General features: G+C 43.8%; 1 protein-coding gene across 1 annotated transcript in view; it reads right to left on the bottom strand.

Annotated features, from left to right (window-relative positions):
* Positions 1 to 13183, bottom strand: part of LOC106579149 (integrin beta-3) — a 36291-nt gene extending 23108 nt beyond the window's left edge. Inside the window, exons 1-4 of the mRNA XM_014158750.3 lie at positions 13028 to 13183; positions 10643 to 10728; positions 8980 to 9187; positions 8434 to 8686 (exon numbers count right to left, since the gene is read on the bottom strand). Of these exons, the coding sequence (XP_014014225.1) occupies positions 8434 to 8686; positions 8980 to 9187; positions 10643 to 10728; positions 13028 to 13109 (629 nt within the window). The 5' untranslated portion in view covers positions 13110 to 13183. The remainder of the gene's footprint in view (positions 1 to 8433; positions 8687 to 8979; positions 9188 to 10642; positions 10729 to 13027) is intronic.
* Positions 13184 to 13512: the final 329 nt, after the last annotated feature.

Genomic DNA, 13512 nt, shown 5'->3' on the forward strand with positions numbered 1-13512 from the left:
TTGCTATGGTGACCAGTGAGCTGAGATAAGGCAGGGCTTTACCTAGCAATGACGACTATTGACGACTAATATGTGGCGAGGACCAGCCAACGAGAGCATACAAGTCGCAATGATGGGTAGTATATGGGGCTTTGGTAACAAAACGGATGGCACTGTGATAGACTGCATCCAATTTGCTGAGTAGAGTGTTGGAGGCTATTTTGTAAATGACATTGCTGAAGTCAAGGATCGGCAGGATAGTCAGTTTTACGAGGGTATGTTTGGCAGCATGAGTGAAGGAGGCTTTGTTGCAAAATAGGAAGCCGATTATTGATTTAACTTTGGATTGGAGATGCTTAATGTGAGTCTGGAAGGAGAGTTTACAGTCTAGCCAGACACCTAGGTATTTATAGTTGTCCACATATTCTAAGTCAGAACCGTCCAGAATAGTGATGCTAGGCGGGCAGGTGCGGGCAGTGATCAGTTGAAGAGCATGCATTTAGCTTAACAGGTGTTTAAGAGCAGTTGGAGGCCACGGAAGGAGAGTTGTATGGCATTGAAGCTTGTTTGGAGGTTTGTTAACACAGTGTCCAAAGAAGGGCCAGATGTATACAGAACGGTGTCATCTGCGTAGAGGTGGATCAAAGAATCACCAGCAGCAAGAGCGACATCATTGATATATACAGAGAAAAGAGTCTGCCCGAGAATTGAACCCTGTGGCACCCCCATCGAGACTGCCAGAGGTCCGGACAACAGGCCCGACAATTTGACACACTGAACTCTATCTGAGAAGTATTTAGTGAACCTGTTGAGGCAGTCATTAGAGAAACCAAGGCTGTTGAGTCTGCCGATAAGAAAACGGTGATTGACAGAGTCGAAAGCCTTAGCCAGGTCGATGAAGACGGCTGCACAGTACTGTTTTTTATCGATGATGGTTATGATATCATTTAGGACCTTGAGCGTGGCTGAGATGCACCCGTGACCAGCTTGGAAACCGGAGTCCGCATAGCAGAGAAGGTACGGTGGGATATGAGATGGCCGGTGATCTGTTTGTTCACTTGGCTTTAAAAGACTTTAGAAAGGCAGGGCAGGATGGGTATAGGTCTGTAGCAGTTTAGAGTGTCTCCACCTTTGAAGAGGGGGATGACCGCGGCCACTTTCCAATCTTCAGGAATCTCAGACGATATGAAAGAGCGGTTGAACAGACTAGTAATAGGAGTTGCGACAATGGCGGCGGATAATTTTAGGAAGACAGGGTCCAGATTGTCTAGCCCAGCTGATTTATAGGGATCCAGATTCTGCAGCTCTTTCAGGACATCAGCTGTCTGGATTTGGGTGAAGGAGAAGCGGGGGGAGTGGGCGGGCTTGGGCCAGTTGCTGCAGAGCTGTTGCCCGGGGTTGGGGTAGCCAGGTGGAAAGCATGGCCAGCCGTAGAGAAATGCTTATTGAAATTCTCGATTATCGTGGATTTATCGGTGGTGACAGTGTTTCCTAGCCTCAGTGCAGTGCGGTGCAGTGCGGTGCGCCACAGGATGTTTTTGTGCTGGTCAAGGGCAGTCAAGTTTGGAGTGTACCAAGGGCTAAATCTGTCCTTAGTTAACATTTTTTTGAAAGAGGCATGCTTATTTAAGATGGTGAGTAAGGCACTTTTGAAGAACAACCAGGCATCCTCTACCGACGGAATGAGGTCAATATCCTTCCAAGATACCCGTGCCAGGTCAATTAGAAAGGCCTGCTCGCAGAAGTATTTTAGGGAGCGTTTGACAGTGATGAGGGGTGGTCGTTTGACCGCGGACCCATAACGGACGCAGGCAATGAGGCAGTGATCGCTGAGATACTGGTTGAAAACAGCAGAGGTGTATTTAGAGGGCAAGTTGGTCAGGATGATATCTATGAGGGTGCCCATGTTTACGGATTTGGGGTTGTACCTGGTAGGTTCATTGATAATTTGTGTGAGATTGAGGGCATCTAGCTTAGATTGTAGGATGGCCGGGGTGTTAAGCATATCCCAGTTTAGGTCACCTAACAGTACAAACTCTGACGATAGATGGGGGGCAATCAATTCACATATGGTGTCCAGGGCACAGCTGGGAGCTGAGGGGGGTCTATAACAAGCGGCAACAGTGAGAGACTTATTTCTGGAGAGATGGATTTTTTTAAGTTTGGGCATAGACCTGGATAGTAGGACAGAACTCTGCAGGCTATCTCTACAGTAGATTGCAACTCTGGCACCTTTAGCAGTTCTATCTTGTTGGTAAATGTTGTAATTGGGGATGGACATTTCTGAATTTTTGGTGGCCTTCCTAAGCCAGGATTCAGACACAGTTAGGACATCAGGGTTGGCGGAGTGTGCTAAAGCAGTGAATAAAGCAAACTTAGGGAGGAGGCTTCTGATGTTAACATGCATGAACCCAAGGCTTTTCCGGTTACAGAAGTTAACAAATGAGAGCACCTGGGGACACACAGGGCCTGGGTTAACCTCCACATCACCAGAGGAACAGAGGAGGAGTAGGATAAGGGTACGGCTAAAGGCTATAAGAACTGGTCATCTAGTGCGTTCGGAACAGAGAGTAAAAGGAGCAGACTTCTGGGCGTGGTAGGATAGATTCAGGGCATAATGCACAGACAAGGGCATGATATGGTGCGAGTACAGTGAAGGTATACCTAGGCATTGAGTGACGATGAGAGAGGCAATAACGCCTGGGGAAGGAACCAAAGGGATTGACATATACAGTTGAAGTCGGAAGTTTACATACGCTTAGGTTGGAGTCATTAAAACTCGTTTTTCAACCATTCCACAAATTTCTTGTTAACAAACTATAGTTTCGGCAAGTCGGTTAGGACATCTACTTTGTGCATGACACAAGTAATTTTCTCCAACAATTGTTTACAGACAGATTATTTCACTTATAATTCACTATAATCACAATTCCAGTGGGTCAGAAGTTGACTGTGCCTTTAAACAGCTTGGAAAATTCCAGAAAATTATGTCATGGCTTTAGAAGCTTCTGATAGGCAAATTGACATCATTTGAGTCAATTGGAGGTGTACCTGTGAATGTATTTCAAGGCCTACATTCAAACTCAGTGCCTCTTTGCTTGACATCATGGGAAAATCAAAAGATATCAGCCAAGGCCTCAGAAAAGGAATTGTAGACCTCCACATGTCTGGTTCATCCTTACGAGCAATTTCCAAATGCCTGAAGGTACCACGTTCATCTGTACAAACAATAGTACGCAAGTATAAACACCATGGGTGTCACGTGACTAGGTGGTGTTCTAGTCTTTTCATTTCTATGTTGGTGCTCTTGGTATGGTTCCCAATTAGAGGCAGTTGTCTCTAATTGCGGATCATACTTAAGGTGTCCCTGTTCCCACCTGCTTTGTGGGATATTGTTTGTGTATGGGCAGGTAGCATTATGTTATTTTACGTTTTGTTGCTTGTTTATTAATTTTGTTTGAAAGTTTCACTTAAATAAAAGATGTGGAACTCAACACACGCTGCACCTTGGTCCGTCCATTCAAACGAACGTGACAGAATATCCCACCAAACAAGGACCAAGCAGCGGGCAACGGAGGGAAAAGTGAGTTGGACCTGGGAAGAGATCATGGGAGGATGCGAGACCCTTCCTTGGTGGGAGTCGCCAGGAAATCAGGAAGGACAGCTACAACGCCGGGGGCCGCGGCCACAGAAACCCCAAGATTTTTTTTTTGGGGGGGGGGGGGCACGAGGGGTGGTTGGCTGAGCAGCGGAGAGTGCCAGAGCCTGCCTGGGAGTCGATGGAGCAGTTGGGGGAGAGCGAGAGGAGAGAGATGTTGGTCAAGTGTGTTCTGCTCAACATTCGACCTGAAGAGCCTGTCAGCAGTCTGGTGAAGTCTGTGCCGGTTTCATGCATCTGGCCTCCAGTGCGCCTCCCCAGTCCGGTACGTCCTGTGCCAGCTCCCCGCACTCGCCCTGAAGTGTGTGTCATCAGTCCGGTGAAACCTGTACCGGCTCCACGCACCAGGCCTCCAGTGCACCTCCCCAGTCCGGTACGTCCTGTGCCAGCTTCTCGCACTCGCCCTGAAGTGCGTGTCACCAGTCTGGTGCCACCTGTGTCGGCTCCATGCACCAGGCCTCCAGTGCACCTCCCTAGTCCGGTACGTCCTGTGCCAGCTCCCCGCACTCGCCCTGAAGTGCGTGTCACCAGTCCGGTGCCACCTGTGCCAGCTCCACGCACCAGGCCTCCAGTGGGCCTCCACAGTCCGGTACGTCCTGCGCAGCTCCTCACACTCGCCCTGAAGTGCGTGTCAACAGGTACAAAAGTATCTATATACACAGTAAAACGAGTCCTATATCGACATAACCTGAAAGGCCGCTCTGCAAGGAAGAAGCCACTGCTCCAAAACCGCCATAAAAAAGCCAGACTACAGTTTTCAACTGCACATGGGGACAACGATCGTACTTTTTGGAGAAATGTCCTCTGGTCTGATGAAACAAAAATAGAACTGTTTGGCCATAATGATCATCGTTATGTTTGGAGGAAAAAGGGGGAGGCTTGCAAGCCGAAGAACACCATCCCATGCACGGGGCGGCAGCATCATATTGTGGGGATGCTTTGCTGCAGGAGGGACTGTCGCACTTCACAAATAGATGGCATCATGAGGAAAGAAAATGATGTCGATATATTTAAGCAACATCTCAAGACCAGTCAGGAAGTTAAAGCTTGGTGGCAAATGGTTCTTCCAAATGAACAATGACCCCAAGCATACTTCCAAAGTTGTGGCAAAATGGCTTAAGGACAACAAAGTCAAGGTATTGGAGTGCCCATCACAAAGCCCTATAGAACATTTGAGGGTAGAACTGAAAAAGCGTGTGCGAGTAAGCAGGCCTACAATCCTGACTCAGTTACACCAGCTCTGTCAGGAGGAATGGGCCAAAATTCACCCAACTTTTTGTGGGAAGTTTGTGGAAGGCTACCCGAAACATTTGACACAAGTTAAACAATTTAAAGGCAATGCTACCAAATACTAATTGAGTGTATGTAAACTTCTGACCCACTGGGAATGTGATGAAAGAAATAAAAGCTGAAATAAATCATTCTCTCTACTATTATTCTAACATTTCACATTCTTAAAATAAAGTGGTGATCCTAACTGACCTAAGACAGGGAATTTTTACTAGGATTAAATGTCAGGAATTGTGAAAAACTGAGTTTTGGCCATCAAGGAAAATGCTATGTCTGGCACAAACAAAACACCTCTCATCACCCCAAGAACACCATCCCCACAGTAAAGCATGCTGGTGGCAGCATCATGGTGTGGGGATGTTTTCATTGGCAGGGACTGGGAAACTGGTCAAAATTGAAGGAATGATGGATGGTGCTAAATACAGGGAAAACTTTGAGGGAAACCTGTTTCAGTCATCCAGAGATTTGAGACTGGGCAAGATGTTCACCTTCCAGCAGGACAATGACCCTAAGCATACTGCTAAAGCAACACTCGGGTGGTTTAAGGGGAAACATTTAAATGTCTTAGAATGGCCTAGTCAAAGCCCAGACCTCAATCCAATTGATAATCTGTGGTATGACTTAAAGATTGCTGTACACCAGCAGAACCAATCCAACTTGAAGGAGCTGGAGCAGTTTTGCCTTGAAGAATGGGCAAAAATACCAGAGGCTAGGTGTGCCAAGCTTATAGAGACATAGCCCAAGAGACTTGCAGTTTTAATTGCTGCAAAAGGTGGCTCTACAAACTATTGACTTAGGGGGGGTGAATAGTTATGCATGCTCAAGTTTTCTTTTTTTTCTTATTTCTTGTTTGTTTCACAATAAAAAATAGTTTGCATCTTCAAAATGGTAGGCATGTTGTGTAAATTAAATGATACAAACCCCCCCAAAAAATCTATTTTAATTCCAGGTTGTAAGGCAACAAAATAGGAAAAATGCCAAGGGGGGTGAATACTTTCGCAAGCCACTGTATGTTGACTATGATGTTATTAGCTAATATGGTGACAACGATGTAGGCTATGTGTAGCAGTTAGCAGTTATGATATGAAGGTTTGTCTTGAAAGTTTTTTTTGCCTGGTCACGGATAGCTGATTTGTTGTGTACTGAAGTCCACAAGCAAAGGGAGAAGGTGAGAGGAGGAGAGTGTGTAGATGCGAGAAGGAATTATGCAACGAGCAAAATGTTCATGCTGTAAGTATGTGGCTGCTATGAAAGTCAACTGTGTTTCCGTGTGATCAGAGGTGTATTCATTCCGCCAATTCTGTTGATGCAGGCAAGAGTGTGCAAGGCGGTATTAAACGTGTCACTCTCTGTCACCTTAATTACTCACATTTTTCTCACGACCTGTCACCTACGTTGTAAACGTTCATTGATATAATAGGTTGTAACAACCTCATGATGGGTATAGAGAAAATTTGAGTATCATAAACCTATCGATGTGAATGGAATATGAATGACAGTCATCCAATATGCTACAATAGAAATAAGGCCATGCTCATAAAAAAATGGCGTCCTCTATCATTTTATTGATTTACAGTGCATTCGAAAAGTATTCAGACCCCTTGACTTTTTTCACATTTTGTTATGCTACAGCCTTATTCTAAAATGGATTAAATAGTTATTTTCCCTCATCCAACCAACACACAATAGCCCATAATGACAAAGCAAAAACAGGTTTTTAGGCATTTTAGCAAATTTATCAAACATACAAAACTGAAATATCACATTTCCAGAAGTATTCAGACCCTTTACTCAGTACTTTGTTGAAACACCTTTGTAAGTGATTACAGCCTCGAGTCTTCTTGGGTATGGTGCTACAAGCTTGGGAGACCTGTATTTGGGGAGTTTCTCCCATTCTTCTCTGCAGATCCTCTCAAACTGTCAGGTTGGAAGAGCAGTGTTGCTGCACAGCTATTTTCAGGTCTCTCCAGAGATGTTCGATTGGGTTCAGGTCCGTGCTCTGGCTGGGCCACTCAAGGTCATTCAGAGACTTGTCCCGAAGACACTTCTGCGTTTTCTTAGCTGTGTACTTAGGGTCGTTGTCCTTCAGTTGTGCAGAAATGTTTTGGTATCCTTCCCCAGATCTCTGCCTCCACACAATCCTGTCTCGGAGCTCTACGGACAATCCTTTCGACCTCATAGCTTGGTTTTTGCTCTGACATGCACTGTCAACTGTGGGACCTTATCATGTCCAATCAATTGAATTTACTACAGGTGGACTCCAATCAAGTTGTAGAAACATCTCCAGGATGATCAATGGATACAGGATGCACCTGAACTCAATTCCGAGTCTCATAGCAAAGGGTCTTCTATTTTTTATTTGGAATACATTTGCAAAAAATTCTTAAAACCTGTTTTTGCTTTGTCCTTATGAGGTATTGTGTGTAGATTGATGACAAAAAAAAATATTGTATCCATTTTAGAATAAGGCTGTGGGAAAGCACTGTACATATGCATTGTATACAGTACTGTTCTAGTAGAGAGAGAGAGAGAGCGAGAAAGGACATGTGTGAGACAGAGAGAAAGAGAGAGAGATGACATGTGTGAGCGAGGGAGAGAGAGAGATGACGTGTGTGAGTGAGGGAGAGAGAGTGACCTGTTGCCACAAGAAAAGGGCAACCAGTGAAGAACAAACACCATTGTAAATACAACCCATATTTATGCTTATTTATTTTCCCTTGTGTACTTTAACCATTTGTACATTGTTACAACACTGTATATATACATAATATGACATTTGTAATGTCTTTATTCTTTTGAAACTTCTGTATGTGTAATGTTAACTGTAAATTTGTTTATTGTTTATTTCACTTTTGTATATTATCTACCTCACTTGCTTTGGCAATGTTAACACGTTTCCCATGCCAATAAAGCCCCTTGAATTGAATTGAGAGATAACGTGTGTGTGAGTGAGGGAGGGAGAGAGAGAGAGAGAGTGTGTGAGGGAGAGAAAAAGATAACAGGAGTGTGAGAGGAAGCAAAACCTCAAACCAGTGAAAAGTTCAGCTAAACCAGGGTGGAGACAGCCAATCTTGTAATGGCTCCTTAAACCCCCTCGAGATCTCTGGATTACTTGTGTCTGACTCCTACACGCTGACTAAGCATCATCACCCACAGAGTCTCAGAATGACTCAACACCAACAGCTAGCTTTTATACATGACAGTTTAAAGGCGCAACCTACAATCTCAATAGCCTGACCTTGCCACTGTTTAGTGAGAAGACGGACGGGGCTGGGGAAATGTAACCACTCTCAAGTTTAAAGAGGGAGTCATACAAGGACTGATAGTTCTTGGTGTTTTATTGAGAGAAGGGTGCAAATGGGTGTTTGAAAAAAGTGTTTGAACAGAGCTTTCCTGTTCCCTATTCTAAAATATATATCCCCCACCTTAATGTCATTAACCTGTTTAAATGAAGGATAAACAAAAACTAAAACCAAGTTATCCCTGGTTTAATAACCCTGGCTTACCCGTGACAGGGGTTGAGCAGGGCCTCCTTGGGGGAGATGTACATGTAAGGCGACAGTGGCTTGTCCACGAAGGCTCCGAAGCCCATGCGCAGGTTGCTGGTGGTGCGACCCATTTCCTTGGCCAGGCCTTTCCCCAGGGTGCGGAGGCGGAACAGGTCATCGTTCATGGAGAAAGACAGGTCCATCAGGTAATACAGGTCCACCGGGTAGTCTTCCACCTGGCGCACCTTCACTGTGAACCGCTTGGAGTCATCTGACAGGTGGGAGAGGTGGACATTTGGGATGAGCTGGTCTGAATGTAATAACCTCATCAGGTCTCATGTAATAATATCACCTGGTCTGAGGGTGATGTGGTATCAGTCTAATAATCTCACCTGGTCTGAGGGTGATATGAAGTCTTACTTGGTTTGAATGTGTAATAATCTCACCTGTTTTGAGTGCAATAATCCCACCTGGTATCAGTATAATAATCTCGCCTGGTTTGTGTAATGACTTTACCTGTTGTCAGTGTAATAATCTCACCTGGTCTCAGCCTAATAATCTCACCTGGTCTGAGGGTGATGTGGAGTCTCTGAGGTTGGATCTGCGTGGCGTCGGCCGTGTCTCCGGCTGCCTTGTTGCTGAGGGGCCGGTCCTCTTTCACCTGCAGCTTGCTGGTGGGGAACTCAAGGGCGGTCGGGGGAGCACAGCCCGCCATCAATAGGTTACGCTTCAGGTCACAACGAGACGAGCCTGCCACCCCCTGCCCAAAGTCCTGATGGAACAATCCAGGAAGTTAGTGAGGGAAAAAGTAAGTGTTAATAATCTCTACCCTTCCTTCCTTCAAAAAAGCTAGAAGTAGCAGTTATAACACAGCCTATGTGTTGTTTGGGGAAGGCCATCTTGTTTTTAGCAAGGCCATGTAGTTGAAGTCCTGATATGCCCCATGCCATAGAAGGGTCGTTCCACTTTGATATTTGGACTAGAAATTGTGGACCAGTATTGAATTTAAAAGCCTGTTATATTAAATGACATGCCATTTAATAAAGACCACATGGAGAATTCCAAAAATCAGATTTTTTATATGAATAAATGCTTGCTAAAGTAAAAAAATCTTCATTTTGACATGTCCCTACGTCAACCTGTATCACTTCTAGGAAGATTTTAATCCACTTAATCCCAATGTGTCTCAACATTTCACCATTATTGTAAGGCCCTAGTTATTTTGTTGCTTTGACAAAGTCATTTCTGAAGATGATTATTTATTTCATGTGATTAGAGAAATAAAAAACGTTATCCATGAGTTCATCTGACTCTGGGGGCTTCATTGCCAAAATCCTGAAGTATCTCTTTAATAAGGTGAAACTATTCCTTTTGAAATATTTTTTTCAAAAGAAACACTGAACATCTAATAATCAAATCATAGAGTAAAAGGTGAGCTCTTTTTTGCCATTTCTGATGTTTTGTGGTGGAAAACTGAGTGGGCTGAGCATAACAAGTCAACCCTGTTACCCATAAATAGACAGGCTAAAACTGTTTTAACAATTTCACATAATTGTTCTTTTTAGCTTGCATTCAATTGCTACTACCTGCCGCACACAACAAGCTTAAATCCCCCCTGTCACAAGTGGATTCATGGCTGATTTAAGAAGAAATCGTTAACCCTGTTACGGTCAACCCTGTTACTTTATTTGGCACTTAATAGGCACTTACTATAGTCATTGTTTGATTTAACATCTTGATATGAAAAGGTGTTTTTTATGAGGTTGAACATGTGCTCTTTCTGACACAATGTAAAAATGTTATCAATTCAAGTCTTTTTGACCAAGTTACACTTTAAAAATAAACTGAATTGGTGGAGCAACCCAGAAATATAATTAAATGGATGAATACATGGAGAAAATTAATAAACAATTCAGGGAGGAAGGGAGTAACACATGCCAGGGAATTGCCAAAGTGCAGTCCCCATCCATTGCCATTAACTACAATTACAACACTATTCTGTGGGCCAATTTCCTTGATGTCAATCATCAGATTGATTACAACATGTCCAAACAGGAGTCATCTGCGTGCCACAAGACTGTGTTAGCCTTCTGAGCTAAGCCTAGGCATTAGCTCAGGGGAGCTAGCGCCCATCTTTAGGTCATAGGCAAACCACCTCTGTTACACAGATCAGTGATCCCTCAGGAAAGGAGAATTGAAGGAGATATCAGGGAGAATTTAGACCCACCTCTTGGGAACACCACGCACAAGTAGGATGTACAGCCAGACACTGCTTACATGTGCTGGCCCCTCGGGATGTACAGATGTTGGAACCTGAAATGACAGTAGAGTCACTCACCAAACTCCACGTAAACATAGCATGTAGACACACATGCGCACACGTGCACCCACATATGCATAGTATACATACAGCAATCTTCCATATATAAATGTGCAAGGGCACATACAAACAAAAAGTCCTACAGGAATCATGCAGGAATTCTACCCTTTGTGAAGGTGTCCTGCAGGAATCCTGTATGATTGACAAAATCCCCGATGCTCCTGCAGGACTCCTGCAGAAATGTTGAAATTCCTGCAGGACCATGACAATTCCTGCAAGACTAAGTAATCTGTGGATCATCTGTGGATCTGTTGGGGCAGTATGCAAATTGGAGTGGGTCTAGGGTTTCTGGGATAATGGTGTTGATGTGAGCCATGACCAGCCTTTCAACGCACTTCATGGCTACAGACGTGAGTGCTACGAGTCAGTTGTCATTTAGGCAGGTTATGGTGGTCCACTATGGTGGTCTGCTTAAAATATGTTGGTATTACAGACTCGGACAGGGAAAGGTTGAAAATGTCAGTGAAGACACTTGCCAATTGGTCAGCGCATGCTTGGAGTACACGTCCTGGTAATCCGTCCGGAATGTTGACCTGTTTAAAGGTCTTACTCACATCGGCTGCAGAGCGAGTGATCACACAGTCTTCCGGAACAGCTGGTGCTCTCATGCATGTTTCAATGTTATTTGCCTCGAAGCAAGCATAGAAGTAGTTTAGCTCGTCTGGTAGGCTTTTGTCACTGGGCAGCTCTCGGCTGTGCTTCCCTTTGTAGTCTGTAATGGTTTGCAAGCCCTGCCACATCCGACGAGCATCAGAACCGGTGTAGTACTATTCGATCTTAGTCCTGTATTGATGCTTTGCCTTTGATTGTTCACCGGAGGGCAAAGCGGGATTTCTTATAAGCTTCCGGGTTAGAGTCCTGCTCCTTGAAAGTGGCAGCTTAAGCCTTAAACTCAGCGCGGATGTTGCCTGTAATCCATGGCTTCTGGTTGGGATATGTACGTACGGTCACTGTGGGGATGACGTCATCGATGCACTTATTGATTAACCCAATGACTGACTCACTCTTTTACCTATGCTTCTACCATATTTATTCAGAATCTCATATTTTCTTTCTCCTAGGAATCATATTTTATGCAGTGCTGGTGAAATGGACAATCAAACACACCTGCTGTTGCTGCATTGATTAATAAAATTCCTATGCAATCAGATATGTTATGCTTTATGTCCATTATTTTAAAGGATGAGGAAGGGATCCCACAGGTTGTCCTATAGGAAAATGGCCCTGAAAATATTTCAGAATTACCTTCAGGAACCTTATCTACAGGATATCCAAAAGGATTTTGGGGCCATTTTGCTGTAGAACAATTCCTTCTGGTAGCCCTTGAGGAAAAGTTTTCTTCAAGGACTACCTGCATGATTCCTACAGGATCCTGCAGCATTCCTGCAGGAATTGCCCTACAGGAAACTGGCCCCCGAAAATCCTACAGGAATCCTGCAGAATATTTATCCTGCAGGATTCCTGAAGGATTTTTCATGCAGGATTCCTGTAAGACTTTTTTTGTAAGGGTGTAGATAGCCTACAGTAATTCGGTGTGTGTACATGTGTGTGTATGACTTAAGACACCTTTTTAATAAATAGTGATTGTTCTTGGCGATCAATCGAATCACTTTTGGCATGCTTATTGATCCTCAAGTAATGGGACACACATGCACAGACTCGCATGTACACACGCACACACACACACACACACACACACACACACACACACACACACACACACACTATTAACATGATACAGCTACTTATGACTTATGGTCCTCTTACTAGCAGAATGCTAAGCCTATAATTCCCTTTGTCATCTCATCAGGTGGTAAGGAGTCATAAGGGGAAAGATGGAAACTAGAGGCCAGTCTCAAACAGTCTGGGGAGAGCTACGTGGACAGATTTAGACAGGTTACAACAAAACGAGTTTCGAGTTAACATTTTTTATCCATTTATCCAGCTATGATTAATTTAGTTTAATAAAAAATATAATGATTTTCTATAATAAAAGCCAAAATGATATTACTGCTTGTATTAAATGTCCTTATTTGTAACGATATTACCATTTCATGTGACCATTTATAAACTACAGTGTCTAACTTGTATTTCTAGCTGTAGTCCATTTCCCTGTCTGAACTGCGTTTTGCGCCCTCTCTCAACAATTATGAATTATTACACCGACGTTCAAGATGCAGCAGCAGCACACCGCAAGAAGTAGCACATTTACATCACATAGTTCAAACTTACCCAAAACATCAGTAACTGCAAATAAAACGAAATAACCTATCCAAAGTGTAATCCTTTGCGTTATGTGAGTAGGCCTACCCATCTTGGCGTGGGTACTTTGTCAGGACGCACGGCGCAGGCGTTTGGCAAGACATTTATTTGCACCTAGTTTAAATACCCCCCCCCCCCCCCCCCCCATTCCGCCTTCGCTCAGTCTGCGATCTGACACAACTCCAAATAGAGTAAACTCAAAAGCACTGTTTCCGCTGTCCGGAATGTCATAGCCTACTGTACAACGAGGTGTGGCGTTAATAAGGGCTTTAGACCCCAAAAATCACAAGCATTTTATGCCGTTTTCTTATCCTAAAATAATATTCATCCGAATGTAGGTCTACCAGTCAATATACAATTGTTAAACACATTTTAGAACACTATGTTTTGATGTTTAAGCTTTTAAAAGAATATATGTATTAAATATGTTGAATATTTGTATTAGGCCTATATCA

Source organism: Salmo salar, chromosome 19 (genome assembly GCF_965601325.2).
Source record: "Salmo salar chromosome 19, fSalSal1, whole genome shotgun sequence".
In the NCBI taxonomy this organism is placed as follows: Eukaryota; Metazoa; Chordata; class Actinopteri; order Salmoniformes; family Salmonidae; genus Salmo; species Salmo salar.